The sequence below is a fragment of the Aquarana catesbeiana genome, linkage group LG02, assembly GCF_042186555.1.
Source record: "Aquarana catesbeiana isolate 2022-GZ linkage group LG02, ASM4218655v1, whole genome shotgun sequence".
NCBI lineage: Eukaryota > Metazoa > Chordata > Amphibia > Anura > Ranidae > Aquarana > Aquarana catesbeiana.
Window position 1 is genome coordinate 651,829,077 of NC_133325.1, and position 16,263 is coordinate 651,845,339.

Consider the following 16,263-nt stretch of genomic DNA (forward strand, 5'->3'; position numbering starts at 1 on the left):
GGGTATCATCCAACAGAATTTGCAGAGGAATTCTTTAAAAACCTGCTGGGATTCACAAATGTCCACTCCACTTATGTGGTTGAAAGAGCCCATCAGGTGCCCACGGGCGGAGCAATTCCTGGAAATCCACCTAGACCCTTTTTAGTCCGGTTTCTCAATTACCATGACAGGGATAGGATCCTTTCTGAAGCTCGCAGGCATCCAGCCCTCAAATACAGCAATGTCTCTTTCTCCTCTTCCCTGATTTCTCAGTCGAGCTTCAGAGGAAGAGAAAAACCTTCAATGACGTCCCTAAACGGCTCAGAGATAAAGTTATTAAGTACCGCATGTTTTATCCCAGTCGCCTCCCAGTCCAGTGTGATGGAATGGTTCGTTTCTTTGACAATCCGGCGGATGCTGACGACTGGCCGACCACTTTGAGATAAGGATCTCCCTCTTAAACTCACCTGATGCACAGATTCTCCACATCCTCACTTGTTTTATCCTTCCAATTTAGCTGCAAGCACCGGAGTTGCCTCCCGAGTAACTCTAAGTTAGTTTCGCACCTCTCCTCACAGTTTGTTCCCGAAGAGATCACCTGAAGTTGTTGACCTGCCATTCTCCACTCACCTGGAGAGACCTTATAATAGCTAAAGTTTAAGTTGAGCTTACGATATAAAACTGACTGGATATTTTGTTAGGGTTTCCGGCCAGTAGGTGTTTCTGAACAGGTTTAGGGGATAAAACTGGCTTAGTTTTTTTTTTTTAGTTTTTGTTGGGGTACTCTATGATCAGTAGGGAGTTCAATATTTTTTTATTTTTTGGTTTTGTACGCTCTACATCCACTGAACGATTGGTTATTTTACTATGCTATAATGGTACTCCTTTTCTTCAGAACTGCCCTACTTTGCTTTCTCTCTCAGATCTCAAATGGGATGAAGCCCCTCATCTACGTGTCATCCGGTTATTTTACTATATGTCCAAGATGGCTACGAAACTAAAACTGATATCTTGGAATATGTGGGGACTAAATGATTAAGAGAGCTTTGATGTTCAAGTACCTAAATCATCACAAACCGCATATTTTGTTCCTACAGGAGACACATCTCCTGGGCAACAAAATTCTTGCCCTCCGAAGGCCCTGGGTACAGCAGTCGTTTCATACAACTTACTCTAGCTTTGCAAGGGGAGTGGCTATATTATTGGCCAAGTTCCTTGCATATAAGGTTATTCAGTTGGTGACTGACCAGGAGGGTCGGTATATTCTTCTCTTGCTGGAAATTAAGGTGATTGTGTATGCTCTGGTCAATGTATATGTTCCCCCTCCTTTCAACCAGCGGGTCTTGTACAAGGTATACAAAAAATTGGCCACACTACAATTCTCTAGGCTGTATATAGCAGGAGACTTTGATTCCACTTTAGACTCATCTTTAAACTCTTCTAATCCTAATAGAGTTTATACACCTGATTTACTCCACTGGGCACAGGCCTTTAACTACACTGAAATTTGGAGATGGAAACTCCAAAATAATAGGGCCTACTCCTTTCACTCCACTACTCATAAATCGGGATTCAGGTTCGACCTGGTCTTTTGGCAACACCTGTGCTTTGGCGGTGGTGGGGGACGTCTCGTACCTACCTGCGGGCCTCTCTGACCATGCCCCTCTGGAGGTTAAGTTGGTGTTGTCAGAGCACAGGAGTGAGGGTCTTGCAAAAACTTAGCTGCAAGACGCTAGCATTTCTAAGGTTGAGGAGATGGTTTCCCCTAAAATACTACAATACTGGGACCTTAATGAGGGCTGCGCCTCAACTCTTGTGGTCTGGGAGGCTTTTAAAGCCAACACTAGGGGACGGTACATCTCAGCTATCAAGGCAGTCAGATCTGAGATGTCCTCTCAAATACAGCAGCTTGAATCCAGAGAAACTGAAGCTGCTGAGGATTTTTCCGACTCCCCGACGCCTGATCATTTCAGCCAATTGGCCGAGATGAGAAGAGCTCTGTATCTTCATCTTATTTCGGCCACGCACCTAGATCTAGGTTCATTGGCTGGAAGGATCTTTGTGTCCGGAGACAAGAATAGTAAACTTCTGGCAAATCTGATTGCTGAATCTAAAATGCAAACGGTGGGGTCTGAAATTTGTTGCTCAGATGGCAAAGATGTCTCTGATTCTGATCAAATCTTGAATGAATTTAAATATTTCTATGAAAATCTCTATACAGCATACCCTAATTGGCCTGCTGAGCTGATTACGGACTATCTACAGTCCTTACATTTATCTACTCTATCACAGGAAGATTGTGAGTTTCTGGATAGGGATTTTACTGCCGAGGAAATAGAAGTAGCGATCTGCTCGTTTCCAGGCTACAAAAAACTAGGCCCAGACGGCCTTCCTGGCGACTGGTACAAAACATATTCAGCACTAATTGCACCTAAACTTTTATAGGTGTACGCTGAGTGTAAAAAACAGATGTCCCTGCCCCCTTCTATGTACCAAGCTCATATTGTTTTAAATCCTAAACCGTTTAAGGACAAGTCCCATTGTGCCTCATACAGGCCGATCTCTTTACTAAATTATGACTTAAAGATATTAACCAAAATGTTGGCAACTCGATTACAGACGATTCTCCCATCTTTGGTCAACATAGTTCAAACTGGGTTTATCGACGGACATCAACTTACGCAGAGTTTTCACTCACTTGCAATTATCGTCTTCTGAGAACTCCACTAGGGTACTGGTGGCATTGGATATAGAGAAGGCATTTGATTCGGTGGCTTGGACATATGTGTCCTCAGCTCTGAAGGTCATGGGATTTGGGGTTGAATTCTGCAGGTGGATTGAAATTCTATATAGGTGCCCAACAGCATGGGTTAAACTAGGTGGCGCCCTCTTGCCCCCCTTCACAATTGGCAAGGTGAATGAGACAAGGTTGCCAGTTATCACCAGCACTCCTTGCCCTGGTGATGGAGCCACTTGCCTCAGCCCTTAGAAAAGCGAACATGGTCAGGGGCATCCAGGTCGGCTCCATACATGAAAAACTAGCCATGTATGCAGACAATCTCATTCTATTCCTAAATGGCTCAGGTCCCTTCAAGCAGCTCTAGGCATCCTCTCCGGTTTCACTGACTGCTCAGGACTCAAATTCAACTGGGACAAATCCCAAATATTGCCGATTGACACTGTGGCAAAATCTTTACAAGACCCTAATCTCCCCTTTTAATATGGACCAACAAAATTAAAAACATGGCTATCTACATTTCCTCATCTACTGCTGAGTTCTATATATTGAACCTAACTCCGTTGATACAAAACATGAAAGCTAAACTAAAAGCATGGGCTCATCTTCCCCTTTCCCCGATTGGGCGAATCAATGTATTCAAGATGATGCTCTTGTCTGCTTTTCTCTATGTTCTTAGACATCCCCCTGTGTGGATACCTAAGAAGAAGGTGTTCCGCTTCCCTGGGGCACAGGCCAGTCGAGATTTAAGTTGGCATTGTTGCAGAGACCTTGGAAGGAGCGGGGTTTGGCTTGTCCCAACCTACATAAATACTTCTTGGCAGCCCAGTTGTCGCACACACACAATTGGTTAGTTTCTGATGAGTCCAACGCAGCAGTGGTTCTGGAAGCAGCATGTTTCCTATGAGGCGTTGTGGAACTTAATCTATCGTGGGCCCTCTGCACCTTTTCACCTGACAGTGGCTATGCGAACTGTCCTGAGGGCGTGGTCAGCGGCTCGCTCTCTGCGCCCCATGCCTGCTGGACATATCTCACCATTTACTCCCCTTTGGTTTAACCCATCACTGTCAGAGTTTATGTCAATTCCAGATCCTAATATCTGGGCACTTAAGGGTATTAAATATGTGGATGAGATTTATATCGGGGGTCAATTGAAGACCTTTGATGGATTGAAACAGAAATACGAACTACCTAACTCATATTTGTTTAGGTTCTTGCAGCTTAGGCATGCTTTTAGTACTCAATTTGAAAACTTTTAAATGACTTTTTATACTTTGTCTCTGGAAGACTTACTCAGAGACGGATCTGTAACCAAGCCTCTGTCCAACATATACAAAGCATTGTCACCTAATATACACACGGGACTTGAAACTCTTAAGGCCAAGTGGGTGGAGGACTTCCCTGACATGGATACGGAGGTTTTGGAAGATGCATGGGAATGCTCCTTCACACAATTGGTTTCAGCAAGAGACAGACTAATACAGTTTAAGATCATGCATAGAGTGTATTACACACCCTCACGTCTACATAAAATATACTCGTCTATCCCAGCTTAGTGCTGGAGGTGTGTTGCTCCGTCGGCGGGTTTTATTCATGTATTTTGGACCTGTCCTCAAATAATGGGATTTTTTAAAACAGCTTACCTGTAAAATCCTTTTCTTTCGAAGGACATCACGGGACACAGAGCCACAGTAATTACTGATGGGTTATATAGGTATCACTGGTGATTGGACACTGGCACACCCTATCAGGAAGTTCAACCCCCTATATAATCCCTCCCCCTTGCAGGGATACCTCAGTTTTGTAGCCAAGCAATATAGTGTATTAGAAGAGGGGCGGGACCTCTGTGTCCCGTGATGTCCTTCGAAAGAAAAGGATTTTACAGGTAAGCTGTTTTAAAAAATCCTATTTTCTTTCTCGAACATCACGGGACACAGAGCCACAGTAATTACTGATGGGATGTCCCAGAGCAATGCTACCTGAGGGGGGGGAACCACGACCAAGTAGGGTGCAATCAGACCTGAGGACCCTGTACCGCTGCCTGCAGCACACACTACGCCCAAAGGCGATATCCTCATGCCTTCTCACATCCACCTGATAGAATCTGGTGAATGTATGAACTGAAGACCAGGTTGCGGCCTTGCAGATTTGAGCCATAGAGGCCCGGTGATGCACCGCCCAAGAAGCACCAATAGCCCTTGTGGAATGTTCCCTGATCTGAAACTGAGGAATCTTCTGTTTCAAACCGTAAGCTTGAATGATCAACTGTCGAATCCATTTAGAAATGGTAGCTTTTGACGCTGCCTGTCCTCTATTGGGACCCTCTGGCAGCACAAACAAAACATCCGTCTTGCGGATCTGAGTAGTTGCCCCTAGATAGGCCTTAACTGCTCTTACTACATCCAACGAATGTAGAGATCTCTCTTCCGGAGAACAGGGATCTGGAAAAAAGGAAGGTAGAACAATGTCTTGGTTTAAATGAAAATCAGAAACCACCTTCGGTAAAAAACTAGGATGAGGGCGTAGTACCACTCTATCCTTGTGTATAATCAAATAAGGCTCCTTACAGGAAAGAGCTGCTAATTCTGATACTCTTCTAGCAGAAGAGATGGCCACCAGAAAAATTAATTTCCTTGTCAACAAGACCAAAGGAATCTGACTTATTGGTTCAAAAGGCTGTTTCTGTAACACAGCCAGGACCAAATTCAAGTCCCAGGGGTTTAGGGGCGCTTTAACCGGAGGATTAAGACGCATCACCCCCTGCATAAAGTTTCGGACTAAAGAATGCGAAGCAAGTGGCTGCTGAAATAATACTGATAAAGCAGAGACCTGGCCCTTGATGGTACTCAAGGCCAGCTTCATCTCTAATCCCATCTGTAGAAAATCAAGGATTCTACCTATGACATATTTCCTGGGATGCCAACCTCTGGATTCACACCAGGTTATATAAGCCTTCCAGACTCTATGATAAATCATCCTGGAAGCTGGCTTCCTTGCATTAATCAAGATATGACAGGACCTGAGAGCCCACGACTCTTCAGAACGTGGGTCTCAATAGCCAAACCGTCAAATTTAGCGTTTGTAAGGCAGGATGGAACACTGGACCTTGAGATAACAGGTCTGGGCGTACCGGTAGGGTCCACGGGGAACCCACCGTCATCTTTACTATTTCTGCATACCAAGTCCTTCTGTGCCAAGCGGGGGCCACCAGAAGTACCGACTTCCTTTCCTGCCTGATCCTGCGAAGGAGTCGTGGTAGTAGCAGAATAGGCGGGAATGCGTAAATCCGTGAGAACCGATGCCACGGAATCACCAACGCATCCGTCCCGCATGCAAGAGGATCTTTTGTCCTTGCCACAAATCTGTCTATCTTATTGTTGAATCGGGATGCAAAGAGATCTACATCTGGAACCCCCCATCTTTGGCATATGGCCCAAAAGACGTCGGGATGCAGAGACCATTCCCCTGGAAGTAACTGCTGGCGACTTAGATAGTCCGCCTGCCAATTCTCTATTCCCGGGATGAAAACTGCCGATATGCATGAAACATGCATCTCTGCCCAGACTAAGATCTGGTTCACCTCTTTTTGAGCAGCTCGGCTCCGGGTGCCTCCCTGATGATTGACATAAGCCACTGCTGTGGCATTGTCGGACTGGATCCTGACCGGACAACCCTGTAGCCTGATAGTCCAGGCTTTTAGAGCTAGATGTATCGCCCGGATCTCCAGAATGTTGATGGGTAAGGTCCTCTCTGTCTTGGACCATACCCCTTGGACCGCAGCCTGTTCCAGAACTGCTCCCCAACCTGACAGACTGGCATCTGTTGTTACCACCATCCAGGTAACCGGTAGAAAGGATTTCCCCTTCTGCAGGTTTTCGGGTATGAGCCACCAATTGAGGCTCTGACGCACCGCATGCGACAGGTGCATCGGAAAGTCTAATGCCTGAACCTTCTTGTTCCAGGTCGACAGAATACTGTGTTGCAGCATTCTTGAGTGAAACTGAGCATAGGGAACTGCTTCGAATGAAGACACCATCTTCCCTAGTAGCCTCATACAAAGGCGGACTGAGGGACCCTTCTTGGTCCTTACTGTCAGAATCAGCTCTCTCAAAGCAGTGATCTTTGCCTGGGGTAGAAATATTTTCTCCTGGCTTGTATCTATAATCAGACCTAAATACTCCAGTCTTCTTACTGGTTTTAGGAAAGACTTTTCTAAGTTGAGGATCCAACCCAGGTGTTCTAGATACCTGACCGTGGTCCTCAAGTTTCCATTCAAAGAGGCTACCGACCGGTCTATCAAGAGTAGGTCGTCTAGGTATGCTATGACAGCTATACCCCGAGCCCTTAATCTGGCCAGAGAAGGAGCCAAGATCTTTGTGAACACTCGAGGTGCAGTGGCTATCCCGAAAGGCAGAGCCACAAACTGGAAATGGCGCCCTCCTTCCTCGAAGAGCAGAAACTTCTGATGAGCAGGAAAAATGGGCACATGCAGATATGCATCTCTGATGTCTATTGATGCCAGAAATTCTCCTCCCTGCAGGGTGGGAACTACTGTTCGAATTGATTCCATGCGGAAGGATTGAATCCTTAGGAATCGGTTCAGATCCCTTAAGTCCAAAATGGGCCTGACATCCCCATTTGGCTTTTGGACCGTAAAAAGGTTGGAATAGAAGCCCAATCCCTGGTCCTTTGCGGGAACTATCATAATGACCTCCTGCGACAAAAGTCGCTCTAACGCTAGAAGGAGCGACTGCTTCTTCTCTGGGTCTCTGGGAACATTTGATCTAAGGGACCGAGGAGAAGGGAATTCCTGAAACTCCAGCTTGTACCCTAAGGTTACCGTGGAGACTACCCATCTGTCCTGGAAGTCCTCGTGCCAGAGCTCTGAGAACTGTCGCAGTCTTCCCCCCACTCGAGTGAGCGGGGGCGCCCCCTCATGCAGAGGTGTTAGTGTTTTGCCTAGTAGGCTTCTTTCCCCAGGACTTCTTTTGTCCCTGGGGTTGACTCTTGTCTCTGGACCCCGATGGAGGCGGCCGTCGAGACTGCCTGGAGGCTGAAGCCCCCGGCGCTGGGGAAAGAGTCCGTTTGAAAGAGGGACGCTTACTCTTCTTCTTGACAGGTAAGAGAGTGCTTTTCCCACAAGAGATTCTCTTGATATAGTTATCCAAGTCCTCTCCAAACAACCTTGCACCACGAAATGGAAACCCAGCCAGTAGCTTCTTACATGGTGCTTCGGCTGACCAATTTTTCAACCATAGGATTCTACGTATATGCACCAACCCCAGTGAAAGACGGGAGGTTTGCACGATAGAATCTCTAATGGCGTCAACCACAAAGCATAAGGCCGCTGGAAGGTTAGCAAACCCCTGGGCCTGCTGTTCAGGTAATACTTTGATGACCTGCTTAACATGGTCTCTTAAGTATTGACAGACTCCAATCGCTGCTACTGCAGGTTGGGCCACTGATCCTGCTAAGGAGAAAACATCCTTCAATAGGGATTCCATCCTTTTATCTACAGGATCCCTGAGCATCTGAGCATTGTGTACAGGACAAGTCAGGCTATTATTTACGGAGGAAATGGCGGCATCAATAGCCGGTATTCCCCACATTTTAATAAACTTTTCTTCCATCGGATAAAGTGTTGAAAACTTTCTCGGCGGAAAAAAACGTTTGTCTGGGTGATCCCACTCAGAATAAATAAGCTTTTCAAGTAAAGTATGAACAGGAAAAGCATGTGCTGTTTGGAAAGGTTTCAGTGACCCCAAAGCAGAAGAGAATTCTTTAGCAGTTTCAGGTATGGGCAACTTAAATGTGGAGCGGACCAATCCAGTGAGGATCTGCACTAAGACTTTCTCCTCTTGGGAAGTCGCAGAGGGTCCCTCTCCACCTGAATCCTCCGAAGAGGAATCATCCATCCCATCCCGATCCTCTGAAAGGGATTCATCTCCTTTATCCCAGAGCTCCTCTGTCTGAGGGTCTTGGGGAACAGAGGAAAGCCTAGTGCGTTTTCTTCCACTGAGTGAAGACGTAATCACGGCCATTAATCTTTCCTCTAGACCATTAATGGTTGAGGAAAAAACCTCTTGTGTAATATATACAGGGGCTGAAGTGCCAGAAGCAGGTGTAGCCCCTGACCCCGATGGCTCTCCCTGGCTAGCCGTCCCTGGCCCATCTTTAGGGGGGGAGGATGCTGCCGACAGGGGGCCCTCAGAACCTGAACGAGATCCCCTAGTGTCTCTGGTTCCTGGCGTGCTTGAACCTCTTCTACCCATAGTGCAAAGCAACAAGGTGTGAGGTATACAAATGAACACTGCCCGCTGAGCGATGTAGTCTGGCTAAAAGCCTTGCTACCCAATGCTCAGTCTGGTGTTACTTCAGTAAATGCTGCCTAGGAGAATGCCTGTGTCCCACCTTACATGCGACCGTCAGCTCTGTGTCTCTCAGAAGGCTGAGTGCACCTGTACAGAGTGCCTTTAATAGCCTGCAGCTGGCCTGAGTGGGAGTCTAAACACTCTGTGCTGACGTCCCGCCCCCTCCTCTACCGCCCCCCCCCCTCGAGTTTTGAAAAAAACGAGCGCTTCCCGCACTGCCGACTCTCCTGTCATGCTTCTGGAGAAAAGGCTGGGGATGGGGGGGGGAGGGAGGGAGGCTGGTAACAAGATTTGCCTGAACGGCTATCTTCAGAGATGGTGGCCATTAGGCCGCAGAGCCCGGGTGGTATAACCACTTTCTAGACCCCTGTGGCCCCTCTCTAGCCTGGGGGGAACATTCAAACATGAGAAATCCCCCTTTCCACCTTACCTGCTTGCAGCCTGCTTTGAGATGCTGGGACATAATCAGCACTGAACACCTGAGACAGTCAGTCAGCATGTGTAGGTTTGTGCTCTTGGCAGCCCCCGGTGGTCACAATAGGCATAGCATGCATTTACCTTAAAGGAGAAAAGCCACTAGAACTCAAAAATTCTGTGGAATCTCCTCTTACCTTATCCAGCCGCAGGGTGCTGTTTACACAGACCCAATCTTCACCTCTCACGGTGGGCTCCGTTTGAAAAAACCGTCAGAGACTGGGGCCCCCATCAGTAGGGGGATCCAACAGTTCTGGGACCGTAAAGCACCTCGCCAGAAATTAGGAAGTTTAAAGCCATTTTCTGATCTGCGGGGTCCAGCTCTCTAAAAAGCGAAGCATTACGGGTAAAACCTCGTTTCTTCGGACACGAGGCCCGGGTACCATTCAATTCGGCCATGAAAAGACACTTTGAATGGATCCGGTTCGCCTGGCTTGCCCCAGTATAGGATCTTAGGATATTCCCTTTGGAGCTCAGCACAGGACATCTTTACACGTCCATCACCTAAGACACTGGCGTAAAAACTGAGGTATCCCTGCAAGGGGGAGGGATTATATAGGGGGTTGAACTTCCTGATAGTGTGTGCCAGTGTCCAATCACCAGTGATACCTATATAACCCATCAGTAATTACTGTGGCTCTGTGTCCCGTGATGTTCGAGAAAGAAAAAACATTTTTGGAGAGAGGTAGCTACGATTATTTCCACTGTGGCCACCATCCAGATACTGCTGACAGTGGAGGTGTGCCTGATGGGTCTTGTCGACCCTCTGGCTCATAGTCGAGCAGTCAGAACACTCCTGGGATTATTAGTCTGTTATGCACGCAAGGACATTGTACTCCGGTGGAAATCTTCTGCTGCACCATCCGTCAATCTCTGGAACACAGAACCTTGGGGTACTCCACTCACCAATCCAGACTAGACCAGTCTGAGTACATGTTATTTATCACCACCCTTTGGACACATCCCTGTAACCAGTTTTTTACCCAAGCACAAACCATATGGTCCATGCCTGCAGATCTCAAATTGTATATTAAGCATTTATGGGGGACTGTATCAAATGCTTTTGCAAAATCCAGATACATTAAGTCCACAGGCCATCCAGCTGTGGCAGCTCACTTCCTTGTAAAATGTTAGCAGATTGGTCTGGCAGGAACAGCCTTTCGCAAACCCATGCTGATTACCGCTAATTATATTCTTTTCCTCTGTAAATCTTTGGATATAGTCCCTAATAAACCCTTCCAATAATTTAACCACTATTGATGTTAAGCTGACTGGCCTGTAATTCCCAGGAATATGTCTCTGTCCTTTTTTGAATATTGGTACCACATTGGCTTTTCTCCAATCAGCTGGTACCAATCCTGTCATAATGCTGTCCACAAAGATTAGGAACAATGGCCTGGCTTTAACCTGACTGAGTTCTCTGAGGACTCTCAGGTGTAAGCCATCTGGTCTAGGTGATTTATTTGTGTTAAGTTTATTAAGTCTTTCCCTGACTCCAGCCTCAGTTAGCCATGAGGGGATGTCATGTGTTGTGCCATTAACAGTATAGTCGCGGTTGGTAAACCCTTATTTTTTCTGCGTAAAAATTGAGGAAAAGGAGGTATATAGTACAGTTGCCTTCTTTGTGTCATCTGTAACCATCCTCATCTATTATGTGTGCAATGTGTTCTAATTTTGCCTCAATTTATCAATTTAGCTTTAGATTTGTAAGCAACTTTCCTGAATTTTCACAAGGACAACACAGAGCTCAAAGTGTTATGTAGAGTCTTTATATTATTTAGAAATAAAAAGGGGAGATGTACTGGTAATAAAAATAACTTGAAGGTTCTTAGAGGGATATTTAAGCATGTCTCTTGTGCATGTCTTTAAGCAAACCTTTTTACACAATTAAGGCAAAGAAATAGGTTCAGTACAATTCTACTTCCTCCACTCCTCTTCGCTTCTCTGTCGGGGTCCCCCAAGGTTCTGTTCTTGGACCCCTTTTATTTTCCATCTACACCTCTTCCCTGAGTCAGCTGATAGCCTCTCATGGCTTTCAATATCATTTCTATGCTGACGACACACAAATCTATCTCTCCACCCCTCAACTCACTCCACCAGTCTCCTCACGCATCACTAACTTACTAACTGACATATCTGTATGGATGTCACACCACTTTCTCAAACTCAACTTGTCCAAAATAGAGCTTAAAATATTTCCTCCACCACGTGCCTCTTCCCCTGACTTCTCTGTCAAGAGCAATGGCAAAACCATCCACCCGTCCCCACATGTCAGGGTGCTAGGTGTTATCCTGGACTCTGAACTCTCCTTTCGGCCTCACATCCAATCACTTTCCAAAGCTTGCCGCCTCAACCTCCGCAACATCTCTAAACTACATCCCTTTCTAACCAATGAAACCACAAAGCCCCTGATTTACTCCCTGGTTATCTCTCGCCTCGACTACTGCAACTCCCTCCTCATTGACTTACCTTTAAATAGACTATCCCCCCTTCAGTCCATCATGAATGCTGCTGCCAGACTCACCCACCTAACAAAAACCGCTCAGTGTCTGCTACCCCTCTCTGCCAATCCCTCCATTGGCTGCCACTCGCCCAACGAATTAAATTCAAAATACTAACAATAAGTTACAAAGCCATCCACAACTCTGCCCCCAGCTATATCACTAACCTAGTCTCAAAATACCAACCTAATCGCCATCTCCGTTCCTCCCATGACCTCCTGCTCTCTAGCTCCCTCATCACCTCCTTCCATATCCGCCTCCAGGACTTCTCCCGAGCCTCGCCCATCCTCTGGAATTCCCTACCCCTATCTGTCAGACTGTCTCCAAATTTATCCACTTTTAGGGTATCCCTGAAAACTTTCCTCTTCAGAAAAGCCTAACCTGCCTCCATCTAACAACTGCACTATTTTCTCCATTAGCTCATCCCCCACAGCTATTACCCTTTTGTATAACTTGACCCTCCCTCCTAGATTGTAAGCTCTAACGAGCAGGGCCCTCTGATTCCTCCTGTATTGAATTGTATTGTACTTGTACTGTCTGCCCTAATGTTGTAAAGCACTGCGTAAACTGTTGATGCTATATAAATCCTGTATAATAATAATAATCTTAATGCCCCCTTCCCCAGAAGCTCATAACTCTGTTTATCCTAACAGAGTGAAGAAAAAGTGAAGAAAAAAACACAGTGCTCTTGGTATGGAGCAGCATCAGATTTCCTGTTTTTCTCATGTGACATTGCTGGTGCTTGGCCCAGCACTATTGCATGGGGTTAGGGAGACGGTCCTCAGCCTTGTTTGAGCTTTGAGTTGTTTTAGCGGGAGCTTACACGCCGCTTCATTTCCTGCCTGCAGAATATAATGAGGAAAGGAAGGAGAGCAAAGAACATACCTTTACCATGTTACCATAATCTAATACAGCCTTTTTAAACCAGGGTGCCTTCATGTGTCTTCAGGGTGTCTCTCAGGGTGCCTTGGCAAAATGCCTAAAAATTGCCCAAAAATTGTATACAAGCTAGCGGGTAGATGAAGCCTGCCTTTTAGTTACACAAAGCTACAGGTTTTCATGGTACACCATTAGAATCTTCCAGCCGCTGGCTTCCTAACAACCAATGACATCATCAGTTGCTAAGGGAAACATCAGGTGCCTCCACAGCATCCTCGTTTGAGAAGCACTGAAATACCAGTCAGTATCCATGTGTAAAGGCGTATTTGCTTTGTTAGAATAAATCATCTCTGACATTGGGTTTCCTACATGGTTGGATGTTGCTGTGTTATGTAAAACTATTAGTTTAGGTTTTTTTTTTGTTTTTACAAACTTTTTTATTCGGTACAAAAAGTGGTACAAAGCGAAATGTCAAATATCAAGAGAAATACATAGAAAAATAGTCACCCTTACAAAATATCATGTAGATATATATATTGGTTGTACGATCTATTAGTTTAGTTTTGTACATTTTAGAATGGAGTGCTTCGAGATTGTGCAAAATTTTAAAGGGTGCCGCAACTAAAAGAAGGTTGAGAAACACTGTTTTAACAGACCTGAGCAGAATACTTAAGAAGAGGAGTATGGCTATTAACTCATTTATGCCAACACAGAGCACAGGAAGTTTTTTTTTTTTTTACTAAAAAAAAATTCTATTGTAAGGCATTTTCAGCCATTACTTACAGTAGTGCAGTACTATACAAATGTATGCGATGTCTACTAATCTTTAAATTAATATATCATATTTATCATGTTTTATAGGATGTATACACAAATACCAAGCCTAAGGTGGAGACTGCTGTGGAGCATTCAAAAAGTATTTATATTCTCTGCTTTTTATATTCTTTTTTTTCATTGATATAATCTGCCAAATTATGTTTTACAGTTCTCTGTAACAGTTGTAATGCAGGTTATTATGAGGCGGCCAATGGGAACTAAAAAGCAATACAAAGAAAAAAAAAAAAGAAATAACTGTCTGCACAACTAAAATGCTTGTTTTTGGCACAAGATGAGCCTGTTAAGAACACTTGTGAACCTCTATAACACATTTGCACGTTTCTAAATTGCCCTTTATGGCTTTGGGCTGCACTATTTGTTTTGCACTGGATTGTTTGATAGACTGCAAGACGCATATTTCTGGCTATGTTTTTTTTATTTAGTTGGTTGAACATTTTAGTATTGTTATATTTTGGATACGTAAAGGGGTTGTAAACCTACATGTTTTTTCACCTTAATGCATCCTATGCAAGGTGAAAAAATACCTGGCAGTGACCGGCCCCCCTGTTTTACTTACCTGAGCGCTGGAACTTGACCCACGGGGGACGTGCTGTCTCTCTGCCCGGGGTTCTGGGCTCTTGATTGGATAGATTGATAGCAGCGCAGCCATTGGCTCCCGCTGCTGTCAATCAAATCCAATGACACGAGCGCCGTGGGCAGGGTCGAGTCCTGCATTCGGCCTCTGTGGATGCCAAACACTGGACTCGAAGCGTGCCCGCAAGGTAAGCTACGAGAGCCATTGGGGGACCCCAGAAGAGCAGGTTCGGGGCCACTCTGTGCAAAACGAGCTGCACAGTGGAGGTAAGTATAACATGTTTGTTATTTAAGAAGAAGAAAAAAAACAAACCCTTACAATCACTTTATTTCTATGTTCATATAACTACTACTATGAATATGCAGAAACAATCCAGAAAGTTGGCCAAAGGTAAAGAGGCCAGCAAATGCAGGCAAATCTAAGCATGTGAAAGTCTAGAGTTAGCAGCTTTTTATCAGCATTTCCCTCTAAAGTTTGATATCCCCAGTAGTGGTGTTTTCATTATTTGTAGTAGCTTTAGAATAGAAAGTGTGATTTCAAGGTCAGGATGTAGCTGCGACTGCCTGCCATTACACCACATTCCAAGCAACTGTAATTAAACATATATATAAATATGGTTACATGATTTTATTAATGAGAACCTGTCAGGAGAGAAATATGGGAGCTGACATTTGCGTATAAGTGGCCGCTCCAGGATTCTGATCCTTCATTACTTAAGATAATCACTGACCTAGAAAAATCGTGTACATATCAGGTGTCCTCGCAACTTATATGCACATGCATGTTTCAGGTCGGTGACTCTCCAGCTAGTGACAGCCTGGAGTATACTTCTTTATTGACACGTTAGCAATGGAGGCCTTATTTAATTAACAGGTTCCTTTTAGAATAAGGACTTTGTCAAGCAAGACAGGGAAGCCGTTTGGCCAGCTTCTGTCGAAGGGGCATGACCCAAAAAGATCTGCCGACCGGCTCTCAGGATGTTCTGACTGGGGAGCCATCCCCCTGTCAGAACACAATACAACAGCTGGGGAGATTGTTATACTAACATCAGATTTACACAGCGCTAAACTGCGGATAATGTGCAAAAGTGGAGGGGGGTGAACAGTAATGTAACTCAGTGCAGCTGAACCACAAGCATATCTGGGAGATATGACATACAGCAAAAAAAAGTCAGCACTCAATGGGTTAATAAATGTCGGATCGCTCAATGGCAATGGTAAAACATGAACAAGTTTATTGATAGTTGATCTAAAAAAACTGGATCAAAGACCAGTGTGGAAGTGGTTATAACAAGGATGGTAAAATTGAAATAGCCTATGTTATCACTGGTGGTCCCCTTGGCAGTGAGGAGCTGACGGCATCCATGGATGGAACGGTGAAGCAAAGGACTTTGACAAAGCGCATGCGTGCAAAACATGTAGTCACGGCAACAGTACAGCTTGCGTGTCACGCTGGTCCCAGAGTTTCTTCCGCCTGCAGTCTTGGCCAGCTTGGGACGCCATCCACACGAGCCCACTCCGGCATTGGCTCTTTCCTCTTGGCTCCTCCCGGCTTTCTGATTTGGAACTAGGCGGTCCTCATCTACGACATCCCATACATCGGAGGTAGCCACACGCCGTCCAAGTGTGTGTTTGGAGAACAGTGGCTTGAAATTCACCCAAGGACCGCGACCTTCCCATCCTCCTCTACCAGCACGATAATCAGCCCAGCCAGCAGACGGGTGTAGAGAGGCTCACCATTGTCCCGCATGCCACGGCTTCTCCTCCTCTTTCGTCAGCACGCCATCCAGCCAGCCCTGAGAGCACCTGTGAGTGGGTCCACTGTCCGATTTTGGACTTCATGGTGCGATAGGATCATTGGCGCCTCCTATGCTTCACCGTTCCATCTATGGATGCTGTCAGCTCCTCACTG

General features: G+C 45.6%; 1 protein-coding gene across 1 annotated transcript in view; it reads left to right on the forward strand.

The window, feature by feature from the left end:
- APOO (apolipoprotein O) overlaps positions 1-16,263 on the forward strand; it is a 128,048-nt gene that overhangs the window by 51,386 nt on the left and 60,399 nt on the right. The window contains exon 4 of the mRNA XM_073616513.1: positions 13,803-13,857. Within this exon, the coding sequence (XP_073472614.1) occupies positions 13,803-13,857 (55 nt within the window). The remainder of the gene's footprint in view (positions 1-13,802; positions 13,858-16,263) is intronic.